At 40.2% G+C, this 16,484-nt stretch overlaps 2 protein-coding genes across 4 annotated transcripts in view; both read left to right on the forward strand.

Annotated features, from left to right (window-relative positions):
* The window catches only part of LAMP3 (lysosomal associated membrane protein 3), a 54,267-nt gene extending 51,976 nt beyond the window's left edge, over window positions 1-2,291 (forward strand). The window contains exon 6 of the mRNA XM_019463285.2: window positions 1,747-2,291. Within this exon, the coding sequence (XP_019318830.1) occupies window positions 1,747-1,880 (134 nt within the window). The 3' untranslated portion in view covers window positions 1,881-2,291. The remainder of the gene's footprint in view (window positions 1-1,746) is intronic.
* Window positions 2,292-8,495: 6,204 nt separating this feature from the next.
* Window positions 8,496-16,484, forward strand: part of MCCC1 (methylcrotonyl-CoA carboxylase subunit 1) — a 58,333-nt gene continuing 50,344 nt past the window's right edge. Inside the window, exons 1-3 of one of the 3 annotated variants that reach the window (XM_053903604.1) lie at window positions 8,496-8,958; window positions 12,602-12,648; window positions 14,166-14,305. In XM_053903604.1, the coding sequence (XP_053759579.1) occupies window positions 8,870-8,958; window positions 12,602-12,648; window positions 14,166-14,305 (276 nt within the window). In that variant the 5' untranslated portion in view covers window positions 8,496-8,869. The remainder of the gene's footprint in view (window positions 8,959-12,601; window positions 12,649-14,165; window positions 14,306-16,484) is intronic. The other 2 variants (XM_019463276.2, XM_019463277.2) reach the window with 2 other exon arrangements.

Raw genomic sequence — 16,484 nt, forward strand, 5'->3', positions numbered from 1 at the left:
TTAAGTAAATGCAAGAAATATATCTTCATTTCCTCTTTACTTACATAAAACATTGTAGTACTATATGCATTTTTCTCTGCATTACTTTTTTCCCCTTAACATATGCTGGAGATTTTTCTTCTTTACTTTTTTTTTTTTAATTTGAGTACAGCTGACACACGGTATTACATTAGTTTCAGGTGGACAAAGTAGTGATTCAACTTCCCTATAGGTTATTATGTTCACCACAAGTGTAGCTACACCTGTCACCATGCACCGCTATTATAATATCATTGACTATATTCTCTATGCTGTACCTTTCATCCCTGTGACTTATTCGTTCCATAACTGGAAGCCTGTGTCTCCTACTCCTCTTCACTCATTTTACCCGTTCCCCTATTCCCCTTTCCTCCCCATCAGTTTTTTTTTTATGTATTTATAGACCTGATTCTGCTTTTTGTTTGTTTATTCTTGTGTTTTCGTTTTTTAGATTCCACATATGTGTGGAAATGATATGGTATTTGTCTTCCTCAATCTGACTTATTTCACTGAGCATCCAGGTCCATCCAGGTTGTTTCAAATGCAAGATCTCATTCTTTTTATGGCTGCATTATATTCAATTGTGTGTATATGTGTGTATATACATACATATATCACATCTTCTTTAACCATTCATCTATTGCCTTTTCTCTATCCTTGAATAAGATATAGTTCTCTATACTTATTTGTATTCAATCAAGTTCCCTTTTATCCTCATGGCTCTCCACCTTTCTCCAGTTGAGACTGACTACATTTTAAACAAACAGAATAAATACTCTCTAATGAAATAAAGAAAAAATTTTTTATTTTCAAAGTTTATTCATTTATTTTGAGACAGAATGTGCGTGTGCGCACAAGCGGGGGGGTGGGGGTGGGCGGGCACAGAGAGAGAGAAATGGAGAGAGAGAAACCTAAGCAGGCTCTGTGCTGACAGCTTGAACCCACGAACCATGAGATCATGACCCAAGGGCTTGAACCCATGAACCACGAGATCATGACCTGAGCTGAAACCAAGAGTTGGATGCCTAACCAACTGAGCCACCCAGATGCCTCTAAAGAAAAAAGTTTTGACAAATTTACAAATGTTCATCTTTAAGCTCTCATAAATAATTAGAACTTTAAGTGTAGCCAAAAAATATTTTACAAAGTAGATAAACATCACATGTTTTCAAGAGATCAGGTATAATCTAACAACAATCTCTTGTATGTAAGCACATTCTACTTTTCAGAGAACACACCTGGAAGAAAACATGTCTAACAATTATTAAGTATCTATTAATTGCTGGGGGTGCCTAGGTAGCTCAGTTGGTTAGGAGTCAGACTCTTGATCTCAGCTCAATTCCTGATCTCAGGATCCTGAGTTTGAGCCCTGCATTAGACTCCATGTTGGGCATGGAGCCTTAAAAAAAAAAACACACAAAAAAAACCCTATTAATTGCTGCAAAGATAAGGGTATCTTGTTTAATCCCCCAAGAATCTTATACATTATTTGCTTATTTTATAAATGAGGAAATTGCAAGGTTCAATAACTCATCCAAGTTCACATAGTTAGTGGTGAAATTAAAAGTCAAGCTTGGTGGCATATCAACTATACTTCAATTAAAAAAAAAAAGTCAAGCTTGGATTTGACTCAAAAGTTCATATTCTTCCCACTCTAGTCTGCTTTCTGGTCTTTCCTCACCAAACCTTACCTGCTATATTGTATTTTTTTCTTTCTCCCTCTCTTAGTTGACGAGTGTTCATCTGACTACACAATTGTGCTTCCTGTGATTGGGGCCATTGTGCTTGGTCTCTGCGCTGTGGGTTTGATTGTCTATGGAATCCGCCTAAGACGTGAATCATCTGGATACCAGAGAATCTAATTGGTTCCCAGAGGAAAAGAAAATAATGGAGTTTAGAGAATTCTTTCATCATTTCCAGAATGTTGGGGACTTCCCTTAGAGTGAGTCCTTCTGACAATATAAACCACTATCTTTCACAAAAACTAAGTCATTTCTGATTTAAGTTCAAGCCACAAATCAATTTCTACATATTTTTTGTTTATTTTATGAAAGATATAGTGATCTGCTTGAGTATTTTCCAGTTTCCTTCAAAATATTTTAACCATTCAAATCAACATTTGAGATATGTTATAATGCATGTAAAGTGGTATATGCTCCCAAATTAAAAACTAAAATGTTAATTGTAACTAATGCTACCTGTGCACATTGGAATTTTATTTTATCCTTCATCTTTCCCAATAAAAAAAAAATGCCTCTTCTTTGTCTATAAAATGGACTTCCAGAACTTTTCTTATCCATGTTTTATATGATATACATGTCTGATGATCTGCTTACCTCCTTTCCACTTTAATTTTTTTTAATCATCAAAAATCCCACTATATCACAGTTTGTCTAGGTTTGATGTGACGCCAACAAGAGGAACAAATTAGCTTATACTTTTAATCTTGATGACTCCTCCTGCAGAATCACTAAAGGCTAAGAATTAGGTGGCTACAGACAACAGAATTAAATAATAAGCAAGAAACATAATCCTTAATAGTTGAACACATATATGCCAGACACTTGGCTAAGTTTAGATACATTCCATTTAATCCTCCCAACTTATAGATGAGTAAACTCAGACTTAAGGAAATTGATCACCTCAATGTCACCCAGCTAACAAATGGCAGAGCCAAAATTTGACTGCCAGTTGGTCTGGTGCCAACGTCTATGGACTTCACTACATCAACTTGGCTACAAGAACAATGACACTGAATTCTGCCTGAAGCCTCACACCAGCAAGTGCTCCTTTTTTCACAGAGAAAAGGAATTTCTCCAGAATCATAAGAGATAAGGGGACATGAAAGGACTTGATAGATAATGAAATAGGAGATCTTTAATAAAGTTCTCTGCCTCCTTGAAGGACACTAAGGGGCTCTGCAAAACATCAGTTTCTCATTTTTATGGGACTGTGCAGCTGTGGATCTAAAGATAAAGGAATGGAGTAAACATCTCAACTCATTTTTTATTTCTTTGAAAACAGAAATCTAACCTCCAGCCAACTTTTCTTTCTTGAAGGTAGATCCCCCCCTTGTGGTAACTTGCTTCTTCTGCTCTGTTAGAACCACATTTTCTGTTCTAGGACACTTTATTCTGTAGAGCAGCCTGCCAAGAATTGTATTCACTGCTTGTTCTTACAACTAAACAAACGAACTAAGTATACTAACAGAAAAGACCACATACCCCTAGAATTCTTTAGTAAAGGAATAATTTGGGTCACCCCAGAGTACATAATGACTTTCCTGATTTGTTCTCTTATGAGTCAGTAGGCTTGGCAAGGTCCTTGGTTTAGTCTTAATGGAATATGAGTTGAATTAGAAGTTTTTGTAATAAAAACTTATTTTGGAGGTTAATTTATGTCTTTCATTTCTGATAACTCAATTTTCATGCTATAAAAATTTTTTACTATGGTAGTGGAGAGTTTTGCTTGAATCAGTAAGTTAAATCATCTTTCTATAATTCGTTTTGTTTTATTCTCTACTACCACTTTATTACCAGGTAGGAAGACCTATTTGAAAGAATCTGAATTTTTGAGAAGTGAACCATATTAAAGTTATAAGTTAAATCTCTCAACTCTTAGACCAGACTAACAGACTGGATTACTGGTTTACTTAAGTGCTGCCACGAATTCATCCATCCATTTATTCACTCATTCAACCAACACCGAATAAGGACTTTCTAAATACCATACACTCTGTTGTGGATTGAGATAAATAAGAAGTCCTGTATTAGGTGTATTAGTCCTGTATATCTACTTAACAAGTTAACTCAAAACTTAGCAGCTTAAAACAACATTTATTTTCTCACAGTTTCTGAGGGTCAGAAATCTGACAGCAGCTTACCTGGGTGGTTCTGGCTCAGGGTCTCTTACCAGGTGGCATTTAAACTGCTGACCAGAGCTACAGTCATCTGAAAGTTCAACTGGGGCTGAAGGATCTGCTTCCAAGTTCACACCATGTGGCATATCTATAGGAATGCTCACATCATGACAGCTGACTTTCCCCAGGTGAGTGATTCAAGAGAGAGACACTGACCACCTATTCCCAAAAGTTACATACCATCACCTGTGCTGTATTCTATTGGTCACACCAACCATCTCTGGTACAATGTGGGAGTAAAGACCAGGAGAGGTGGAAATCAACGGTGACCATCTTGGATGCTGGCTATTCCAGGTCCATTTTCAAGGTTCAATTACTGGTACTTTCTGGGGGGAATTCAGGTAAATAAATTCCAGTATTTACACTAATAATAATGGCTTAATAGGAAACTATACAAAGGGTAATGAGGGCATGGCCCTTTCCAGCCCGCTACCAACTCTATCCCAGGTGTAGCACCTCCCCAGGAGAGAAGCCTCTCAGGCTCTGGTGCTAACAGTGTACGGACCAGCTGCTGCTCAGGCAGATTTGCCTTTTCACAAAGGCTGGTAGTTGGCTCATTGCTCTACGACATTAACTGATAGCTTTGCCTCAGGGATGTGTTAACTCTCCGTCATAATATAATCCAAAGAGATCTGGACCACACAGATACCCCACAGGACATCGCACTGAACCATTATTTTGATGACATTATGCTAATTAGACAAGCACAAAGCGATTATTATGTTGGAGGTCTTGGTAAGAAATATGTATTCCAGGAAGCAGGAGACAAACCCTATGAGGATTCAGGGACTGACTAGTTCATTGAAATTTTTAGGGAGCCAGGGGGTCAGGGCCATGCCATATATCCACTTCAAAATAAAATGCAGATGTTTTGCATGTTGCATCCTTTCTACAAAGAAGAAACCATAGGTTCTTAGGTTCTGGAGGCAACATTCCACAGCTAGGAAAAGTCGTCTGCTCATTTACCAGGTGACATAGAAAGTTATCAGTTTTGAGTGGGGCCAGAACAGGAGAGGGCAGTACAGCAACTAGGCCGTAATGCAATCAGCCCTACTGCTTGAGCTCTACAATCAGGCAGACCTCAGGGTGTTGGAGATATCAGTGGTGAAAAAGGGACAGTATGGAATTTTTGGCAACCTCCAGCGGGAGAATCATAACACAGGTCCTGGGTGTTCTGGAGTAAGGCCGAGGCCATGCCATTTGCTGCAGAGAAATAGATGCCCTTTAAGAGTCAGCTCTTGGCATGTTACTGGGTCCTAGAACACTTGACTTTGGGACACCAACTTACCCTATATCCAGAATAGCCCATTTTGAGCTGGATTCTGTCATATCCACTAAGCAATAAAGTCAGATGGGTCTAGCAGTAATCAGTTGTCAAATGGGTAATATGACAGAGGTCAATAAACTATAGCTCATGGTTTGGACATCTGTTTTTGTAAATAAAGTTTTGTGGAGTATAGCTATCCGGGCCCTTTTGTTTACATGTTGTCTATGGCTGCTTTACAACAGCAGAGTTGAATAGTTGTGATAGAAACTGGTCCACAAAATCTACGTGGGGCTGGATCTCACAAACTGGGAGATCATAACCTGAGCCAAAACCAAAAGCTAGAGGCTTAACCACTGAGCCACCCTGGTGCCCCTCATTGTGGTTTTGATTTGTATTTCCCTGATGATTAGAAATGTTGAGCACCTTTTGACATAGGTGCTGGCTATTTGTATGTCTTCTTTGTAAAAGTGGCTATTCCAATCCTTTGATCATTTTTAAGTTGGATTATTTGGGGTTTTTTGTTATTGAGTTGAATGAATTCTTTGTATGTTGTAGGTATTAACCTGTTGGCTTGTAACCCTCCTGGGAGCTTCCCAGGTGTAATCTAAATTTAGCCCCAATACAAGGAGGGCAAGGAGAGACTAAAGGAAGGGGCAGGTCACTCCAGGTTGGTAAGGTGGCAGTTTTAATAAGCAAGGAGAACTTACATATGAAGCTTGTCTTGGGCAGCAGCAAGACAATTGGATCCCCACACCTGCCTGCTAGATCTTAAAAGTTTATAAAGAGGTCCTAATTGGATTCAGTCACATATACCCTCCAGTCGTTTTCAACACCACATCACCATCTCAAGGCTGTGTCCTTGGAGCAGCCTCTGGGAGTGGGAAAGGCAAGCAGAACCCACATTCTAAGGATAGGGGAGGGAGTGAGGAGCCTTTGAGCACCTGAGTCCAGCTCAAGGATTAATCGTCAGTCATATCTTTTTTGATGACGTTCCCCAACAAAACCTCTTATCAGATATAGGGTTTGCAATTATGTTTTCCCGTTCTTAAGTTGCCTTTTCATTTGTTGACTGTCTCCTTTGCTGTGCTGAAGCTTTTTAGCTTGATGTAGTCCCAACTTGTTTACTTTTGCTTTTGTTGCCTTTGCTTTCGGTGTCATATCGAAAAAAATCATTGCCAAGACCAATGCCAAGGACCTTTTTCCGTATGTTTTCCTCTAGTGGTATAAGACAGAGGTCCAGTTTCATTCTTTTGCATGAGGGCATCCAGTTTTCCCAGCACCATTTACTAAGGAGACCATCCTCTCCCCATTACGTGTATCTGGCACTCTTGTCAACGACTAGTTGATCATATATATGCATGGGTTTCTTTCTGGGCTTTCTACTTTGTTTCATTGGTCTGCTCATATTCTTTGACAGCTTTCTATTACATTATAGTTCTCTTTTCTTATTTATTTGTGGGGGTTATTTATATATTAAGAAAGGAGCCCTTCATCTGTGATAAGAGTTATAAAATTATTCCCAATTTACTGTTTGTTTTTTCCTAAGTATGTTTTGCTCTGCATATCTTCAAAAAATTATATAGTTGAATTTATTAATTCTTTTTCTGTTATAGTTTGAGTATTGTGTTACACCTAGAAAAAACCTTCCTCTTTTAAAGTCTCCCATGGTGTCTTCTAGTTCTTTCATGCTTCCATCTTTTACACTTAATCTCTTATTCACTTGGAACTTATTTTGATTTTAGGTGTTAAGAAGTGATTAGGGGTTCAACTTTTTTTCTCAGAGAACTAGTCTCTTGTCCAAATATCACTTCTTTAATTATTAAGTCTTAAAATCTAAAATGTATGTTCCATTTTATTTATTTTTTTATTTTTTATTTTTTTAAAACCTCCTATAAACCAGCTGTTTTGTTGTTTTTTTTTTTTTTAACGTTTATTTATTTGTGAGACAGAGAGAGACAGAGCATGAACGGGGGAGGGTCAGAGAGAGGGAGACACAGAACCTGAAACAGGCTCCAGGCTCTGAGCTGTCAGCACAGAGCCTGACGCGGGGCTCGAACTCACGGACCGCGAGATCGCGACCTGAGCCGAAGTCAGCCGCTTAACCGACTGAGCCACCCAGGCGCCCCTGTATGTTCCATTTTAGCAAGGACCTGTTAAGCATCTATGAACACAGGCTTTTTTTCTTTTAAACTATTAGTAAGATTAATTAATTATATTAATATTGAATCATTCTTATATTTCTGGAATAAACCTAAGTCATGGTATATTATATTATTTTCACATGCTACCAGATACTTTAATTAATAAAACATATGGCAGTTTTTGCATTGATATTCATAAGTGAAATTGGACTATATTATGTGTGCATGCTATCTTTGGTAATTTTGGTACCAATGACATGTTCTCTTCATAGAAAGAATGAAAGACTTTCTTTGTGTGTGTGTGCTCTAAGACAGAATTAATAGCACTGGAGTCAACTACTATTTACCATTTTGGTGGAACTTCCTTGTGAGAGAAGGTGGGCCACGTGATTTGGAGGTGAAGGTGGAACTGAAGTAGTGGAAAGATAGTTCTTTGGTAACATTTTCTCGTTCTTCTATGGTAATCGTTTGATTAGATTTTCCATCTCAGGATCTATTTTGGTACATTTTATTTTCTTATTACATCATCCATTTTATCCAAGTTTTCAAATTTATTTGCTTAAAGTTGAGCAAAACTAGTCAAATCTATAATTTGTTTTCTGTATGTGACTTTTTCCCACTTATTTTTTTTATCACAGCAAATGTGCATTGCCCCCCCCCCTTCTGGTTAAATGATTTTGCTGTTATTAATTTCTTTTCTAACCTCTGGATTTATTAGACTTTATTACTAGCTTCTTAATTTATTAATTTCTTTTATCATTACCAGTTTCTTTATTCTGCTTTCCTATGTTTATTTTCATATTTTTAACCCTTAAATTGGATAATTAATTTACTTCCACTATAAATTTGCTTATGAGCCAGCTTTAACTATGTCCAAACAAGCATCTGTATGCAGTATTTTTATTTTCTAGATATTCTGCAATTTCGGTTTGACTTCCTCTTTTTCCCAAGCCAACTAAAACACTTATTTAAAAGTTCAAGTAGTTGTGACTTTTTTATTTTATTTGTTTTTTGTTTTGTTTTTTTTTTTCTCCCCTTTCTTGAGAACACTAGAAAGTTATGTATCTTGCCCTTCACTGCATTTGAGTTTTCCCCCGGGACTCCTCTTCCCCCACTTTCTCGCACCTTTAATGATAAAGATCAAGAGGAATGTTCTCCTTAAAGCCCGACGAGAACGAGGGAACCCTGCGGGCCAGTAGAAGAAACAGCAAGCCAGACCCGCAGGTCCTTTGGTGAATGAGGGCCAACCCCTGGTTCAGTAGGCACTGCGCCAAGGAGAAGTAGGGACCACACCTCCGCGGGCTTGTGGACGATTGGCCAACCGTCGCCCCCGAAGTCCTGCTCTGCTCTTTGATTGGTTTTGACGGAGAGGCCCCCACCACGCTTTAGAGGCCTAGCGCCTGACTGGGACCTGGACGGTGGCCTGTGAAGGACAATAGGCTTCCGGAGCGGAGGAAAGGTTTTGCAGGGAGTGGGAAGCAGCTGGTGTAACCAGAAGTCGGAGAGCGACCGGGTTGTGGAGCCATGGCGGCAACCTCTGCGGTGTCGGTGCTGCTCTTGGCGGCAGAGAAGAACCGGTGGCTGCGAGTCCCGAGCCTGCTGCTGCCGCCGAGGTAACGTGAGGCGGAGGGGCAGTGGATCAGCGTCCGGGGTCGGAGGCAGGGGTGGTGTAAATGGACTCCTGCACGCCGAGAGAGGTGCGCGGGGACCGAGGATCGAGCAGGAGGAGGGGAGAGCGTTAGGAAAACCCCAGCCCCTTTCACGGTGTTCTGCTCTGTCTTGGCATCGGGAGAGAGACCTGTTCACACCCAGCCATTCCTTTTCTTCCCCTTGCTCCCCGTATCCACTCTGCAGCCTCTATTTGCCTCTGTTTTTCCATTTTCGGGCAGTGGGGGAGGGGTGGAGCTGGGCCTGCCACATCCCTGCTTCCCTCGCTACAGGGGCAAGAGAGACGCTTGTACAGCTGCTAACCGTTAACGTGGTGCTTTCACTGCATTCCCTGTGTGGGGAGTGTTGATGATCCCCGTTCTGGTGAAGCTCAGAGGGGTCAACGACTTGCTCAAGTTTACACAAGGAGTAAGAAATGGAGCCAGGACGCCCCTCGAGCCCCTTTCGGTTCAGCTAGCCCCGGTCAGGTGTCCGGTTCAGAGACTGTGGAGTTCTTTCTCATTGTTGGAATGGATCAAGCTAACAAAAGTAAATTTACCTTCCAGAGGGTGAGAGGTTGGTTTGTTAAAAGTTCTCAGAGGCAAGTTTGAACAAAGCTATGACTCTAACTAACCTGACCCCAGATCAGTTTCAAATTTTGAGCTGTAAGTTTCAATGACAATAAATTTGGTAGTGAAGACATCCTCAGGTCTCCTGGTAGCAGGCTTCTTTACCTTGCTTTGTTTCTTCCTCCTCTTCACCTCCTCCTGTGTTCTGGAAAGACAGGGTAGCTTAGTGCTGAAGGGCACAGACTGTGCTGTCAGAAGCCAGGGTTCTCAGCTTTGCTACTCTCTAGCTGTGTGCCCAACCTTGGGCACATTACTTAATATCTCTGTGCTTCAGTTTCCTGACTTAGGAGGAGGTGATGATACTATTCCTAGAGGAGATAATATTAGTACCTAGCACTGTGTGAATTAAATGAATTAATACATGGAAAGAGGCTCAAACAATCTGGTGCATATGAATCAATCCATAAATACAGCTTTTGTTTGCTTTTATTTTCCACAAATTACTGGAGAGGTATTTAGATTTGAGTTACTTAATTGTAGAACTAGCCCCAGAGTAAAATAAGACAGTTGGTGAAAGTAATGTTAATGCTCTTTTCTTTCTCCTGGTTTTTCTTTTCTTAGGTTTCCAGGGCTCTTCAGGATATTACACAGACCATTTTCTCTCTCTTCCCTCTCCCTCTCAAATCTTCCCTACTGTGTGTAGAACTGTTCTCAGGTAGCTGTCATCCTGGAAAATGTTACAGTTGTTAATGGCATTAAGGAATTACAAATCTTATCATTATAGAGAGTATTTTCATGTCTTGTATGTCATAATTCTCCAGTAACAAAGAGAAATGAAGTCTAATGGTGGAATTTTAGAAATGAGAGTATACTGGTATAGAATTTATGTTGAATCAGGGTGGGATTATCTCATGGAAGCAACTTCTTAATTTTGTTTGTTTAAGCCATTGTTTTAAGCTATAGCTTGGATAATGGTGAAAAATGGAATAGACCTATCAAAACATCATTGAGATCGAGGATTATGTTAAGTAGTGTGTCTGTATGTGATTGTCGGTCTGTTTTCACTACAAAATCACAGAGGAAAACTTTAGTTCAGCAATGGCCTTGAAACTTAATCAGGATCTTAAGCTGGATTTACCAAGAAACAGCCATTTTATAGATAAATCTGTCCAGGACAAGCCTTGAATCTTATAAAAAACTTATCTGAAGAATGTGATGGGAAGATGCTGTGAACCAGAAGATACCTTTTAAAGATAAGGAAAAACAGTCTTTCTCCTTGAAGATTAAGAGAATGAGGTCAGTCAAATTGGAAAGAAGTGGGAAAGCAATAGCCTCCTGAGAAAGCTGTCTTGTGGGACTCAAGTGCCAAAGCTGTGGGTCTTCCCACCAGCCCTTCACGGATGGCAACATCTGATTGAGTTTGCATCAGAGAGTAATGACTGTCTGACCTACTGTTATAATCCCGCCCCCTGCACCCCTGCCCCAGTGAAATGCTAGTTCTGTTCAGTTAGGTAGCTATATGCATAGTGTATACATGCTACACATACATAGTTGCTTAGTATCTAATGTACATTGTGGTTTTTATCACCCGCTGTGTACATGATCTAAAATGATTAGTTCTTTATGACCATAGTTTTAACAAATCTCCCATGTATGGGTGGAAAAGCCTATGGTGGAATTCCTTCTGTAATTTGGTTTTTTCCCAGTGTATTCTTTTTAGCTGACACCAGATAGGCATTATACTTACACTTTTTTGTTCCTAAAGTAAATCTGGCCTGCTTTCTGTTACCTCTGGGTTAAAGTTTTGTTACTTGCTGTATCAATATGTATCATGGAACTTAAAAATTGTTTTAGACCTTAGTAAACTTCTACCTAGTTAAGACACCTCAGACAAGTCACTTAGCCTCCCTTATTCTCCATTTCTTATTAATACAAGGATTCAGCTTAAGTTGTCTACTTTGAAAACTGAGAAGTATCTCTTGGTGTCTCCCGTCCTGTGTGAGGACACTGAAGTCTGAGTTGTAAAGTGAAAACTGGGTCTTGAGAGCGAAAAAATCTTAGATGTTACCATAGTTACTCCAAGGCTCGACCGCTCCTACAAAATCTTAGTATTTATGTTTTTGCATTAGGGGGCCATAATGAAAAAAGACTGGAGAAACACTGATGTAAAATGACTTGCCTGGTGTCACCAGCAGCTGGTCAGTGGGGGCTCTTCTGGCCCCACAGCCAGCAGTCTTTCTGCTGCCCTTGATCAGCTCCTTCTCTTTACTTCTCTGGACTTAATTGTTCAAACCTTAATTATCAGGGGTTGAAGAAGATTGGTATTTTTCAAACCGTTGTTTGACCAGCATATTTTATTTAATAAAGTGGAATAGAACAGAAAGCATCAAAACACAGAGAAAATGTTCTGTCACGAAAATTCTGTTTTGTGTGTGTACCAACTTGTGAAGTCAGATACAATTTTACTTGAGTTGAAAGAGTTTGAAAAAGCTGAACTGTATGATCTTGAAGTACCTTGGCTTTCTAATTGTGACTCTGTGGCCATTTGCCAGCCTCTGGAGCAAGCAGGTTAGGTGATCCATTCAAGGACACACAGTGCCAGAGAGAACGGCCAAAACTGTAACTTCCGGTTTGTAGGGTAATTTTCTTCCCTCAGAGAAAGTCTTATTAAGTCACTTTGTAGGCTTCAGGCTTAACTAAGGTCACATCTAGACTTGGTTTCAGGTTTTGAATTAATAAATCATATAATGACTGAGGGGCGCCTGAAGCCTCCGACTTCACCTCAGGTCATGATCTCACAGCTGGTGAGTTCAAGCCCTGTGTCAGGCTCTGTGCTGACAGCTCAGAGCGTGGAGCCTGGAGCCTGTTTCAGATTCCGTGTCTCTCTCTCTCACTGCCCTTTCCCCTATGCACTCTGACACACACACACACACTCTCTCTCTAAAGTAAACATTTAAAAAATTTTTGATTCTTTTGAAACGACAATGACTGATCTTGTATATCCTGTTTAATTATTATTCCATTTGGATTCATTTGCTAGGAGATGGACTTGGAGACAGAGAACCATGAAGTATTCAACAACCGCAGGTACGTTCTTGATTTGCTTTGGCTTTGCAGATTATGAACTAAGAGAGGGAAATGCTTAATTCCTTAATTTGTATATATAGAATTAGTGCTCATGTATTTTTGAAATTTGGGATTTTCATGATCATTTTCTTAGTACGTATTGAGCCATGGTTTCCACCTCTTTTATGTCAAATCTCCCGTTGTTGAGTCTACAATATATACAGAAATAATTGGAAACATTTACATTTATGTCGCTACTTCCGTCTGTCTGATCCCGTTCAGTGCCATGAATTGGAAAGGCATAACTCTGATGGTCTAAATCAGTGCTTTAAAACCGTTCTGATAAGTGGCAGACATTTTTTCAAATAAAATTTTACGCGGAATTCCCAACGATAAAACGTATGAAAGTGTAGACATGGTTGATTGGGTGCAGCTTCCTCCCCACAACACACGCATGCATACTTCATCCCAGCAGCTCCTGTGACCTGTGACAACTCAGACTCCATAGATCCCCATAGGGAAACGTTGTTTTAAGTTATAGAAAACCTTATTTGTTTTAGAATAATAGCCATTATAAACTGCCCAGGAGCATTTATTTCATGTGTGATACGGAAGTGCATTTTACATATTAACACAGTAACATGTCCTGTGGCACGGATGCCAGTGCCCTGGTGCGGCACTCAGCGTTCATGCAAGAGAGCCATACGTCCCTGTGTTTGCGTGCAGAGGGATAGAGGCGATGGAGTTGAGTGACTGCAAGTTCAGATTCTGAGGTGAACCTAACCTGGGTTCAAATCCTGGACCTGCTATTTCTTTTCGCCAGTATACTTTCAGGACAAAATGAGCATAATTTCAGGAAAGTAGTATCTCTTTTAATTGTAATTCCTTTATCTTTAAAATTTATGTAACAATAATAGTATCTACTCCATAGGATTATTGTGAGGATTTAAATCCAGATTGAGTCTTTAGCACAGGAACTGTGGCATAAAAAGTACTTACTAAAGACTAATTATTATTAACTATGAGGGGTTTTTTGGGGCTATTGTAATTTGACCTTTGGCATATCAAAGCATCTTTTCATTTTAAAGTCGAAAAAGCTGAATAATATAAGAGTTTATGTTAATGAGGGTATCTTGGGTTTCAGGGGCATTTGGGTGGCTTAGTCGGTTAAGCGTCCGGCTCTTGAGTTTGGCTCAGGTCATGATCTCACAGTTCGTGACTTTGAGCCCCGCATCAGACTGTGCGCTGACAGTGTGGAGCCTGCTTGGAATCCTTCCTCTCTCTCTCTCTCTCTCTCTCTCTCTCTCTCTCTCTCTCTCTCTCTCAAAGTAAATAGACATTTTTTTAGAAAAGGGTATCTTGAATTTCAGTGAGAGGAAATGCACTAATATTAGTTAAAATGACTATTTGAGACTCTGTTATGCTAATTTTACCAAAACAAATGTTTATCAGCTGATTAATATAATGGAATCTTTATTTTGCTTTCTCATTCTTTGTTCTCCAATAACATTTGCGTATGATTTTCATGGTGTTTTAAGCAGGACGAAACATTGCCAAGGTCCTCATTGCAAACAGAGGAGAAATTGCCTGCAGGGTGATACGAACAGCCAAAAAAATGGGAATACAGTCCGTGGCTGTTTATAGTGAGGCCGACAAGAATTCCATGCATGTAGACATGGTATGTTGTTAAAAACCGAAAGTCAAATTTTGTGATTGTATTTGTTTATTATGTTCGTATTTTACTCCTTTATGTTGACATTTTATGTTTGCTAGTGTTAATAGGACATAAGTGGGTAAGTTCAAACTGCTCACTAATTATCCCTGTTGGGATACATTTTCCAAACGTAACACCAGTTGAACTGAACAGTGTGTTTTGCTGTGTTTAGTTGACTTACCAGCAAGGTCCTGTCTTATCAAGGGTTGGTTAAAACAGTTCACAGAATGTGGCCACAGATCATACTTTGAGTGGCACATATCCAGGTCCCTGATGTACAAGAAGGATCCAGATCCCAGTCTTAGCAACTACCACATACTGGCCAGGGGATCTTTGACAAGTCATCTGATGTTTCTGAGCCTTGGCTTAACTATAAAATTATAACTGAAAGGATCCCATTTCCCTGAGGTCTGTAAGTGCTACCAGTTGTTACTAGCTATTGTTTACCAGACAGAGCCAACCATGGGTGAATTCAACTACTGGCCCACAGCAAGATTGAGCAGCGACAAATTCATGGCAACCAGCCTCCGCTCTCTGGGCACTTTTCTCTCTCATTCTGTGTGTTGACCATCTCAAGCCTGCTTTGTGCCATTCTAGCTGCTGACTCTCCCTCCACCCACCTATTCTCAGCAGACGATCTTGATTCACAGGGAAAGCAGAACTGTGCTTCCTGCCGCAGAATCTCTTCACTGCATCTGTGTCTGCCCTTGTCCCGTTCAAGGCCACTTGTCTTCCTGTGCTCTGGAGTCCTCCTCTTACCTTTTCAAGGATCTTCCATCTTCTTTTCGCACTGTATTCTGTCACTCTACTTCGTCTGCTCCCATGGCTTTGCTAAACACTTCCGAATTTCTGTTTCTAGCCCAGACTTCATTTTGAGTGTGATACAGGTATACCCAGCTGCCCACTTGACATCTCCACGTGGATATGCGACAGGTACCAAACTAATATGCCTGACGTGGAACTCATGACTTTGATCTGTGGTGAAGCTGCTTTTCCTGCACACTTCCCTCACTCAGCAGATGACACCACCATTGCCCCTAAAAACTATAATGCCAGAGATCTGGGAGTATTTGAACATCTTCTGTCTTCCTGTCACTCTACATCCTTCCCTTTCCCCATCTAGACAGTCACCAAGTGCTGTTTATTCTGTTTCCCAAACACTTCTTTCCACTTCTTTCTGCCCTCTGCCACCAGTACCTTAAGTCGTAGCTGGCATCACCCCCACCGGCCCGATGTGGTAGCCTCCTAAGTGGTCTCCCTACTTTCATCTTGACCTCTCCCACGGTATGTTCTATGTTTCATCCAGACTGATTGCCTAAAATCAGATTTTTGATCTTACTCCTCTGCTTTAAATAACTTAAGCCTTTTTATCATCTACCAGACTAGCAAGAATTTAAAAGACGGATAATATTCAGTGTTGGTTAATGTGGTTAGAAATTGGTACATTGATGGAGATGTGTGTTGGTGACACCAGTTCAAGAGATGATCAACTAGCCTTCACCCAGCCTTGCAAACATACCTCTAGATCTCTGTCCAGAGACATGTTCACATGCATGTGCAAGTAGAGGCATGCATAGGAATGCTGCTAGCATCCAGTTTTTTGCCATTATGACCTAAATGTCTGTTCAGATGTACGTGGTTAAATGAACTTTGGTGCCTCCATACTGTGGGGCATTATGCCATTGTTATAAAAAATGAGGTAGACGTATGTGCACTAGCAAGGAAAGAGCTCCCAAGACCTACTGTTAATGAAAACAACAATTACAGGAGTTTGATCCTGTTTGTGTAAAAACTAAAAACTAAAACTGTATGTGTTTATGTAAATATATATAAATAAATAGGAATATGGATATGGAAAAAATATGCCCCAGAGATCATAGTGGTTTTATCTGGAGGAGGTTTGAAGGGAGGGAGAAGGTGGTGCCAAAAGACTCCTTTGCCTTTGTATTATTATTCATCTTATTTTAATTTTTTAATTTTTTTTTTTAGAGATGAAGAGAGAGAGAAAGAGAAAGAGAGAAAGTAAGGGAGGGGCAGAGAGAGAGGGAGACACAGAATCCGAAGCAGGCTCCAGGCTCTGAGCTGTTAGCACAGAGCTCAATGTGGGGCTCGAACTCCTGTACCGCGAGATCATGACCTGAGC

This window comes from Panthera pardus, unplaced genomic scaffold (assembly GCF_024362965.1).
Source record: "Panthera pardus isolate Hobbes unplaced genomic scaffold, ASM2436296v1 HiC_scaffold_16, whole genome shotgun sequence".
Taxonomy (NCBI): Eukaryota; Metazoa; Chordata; class Mammalia; order Carnivora; family Felidae; genus Panthera; species Panthera pardus.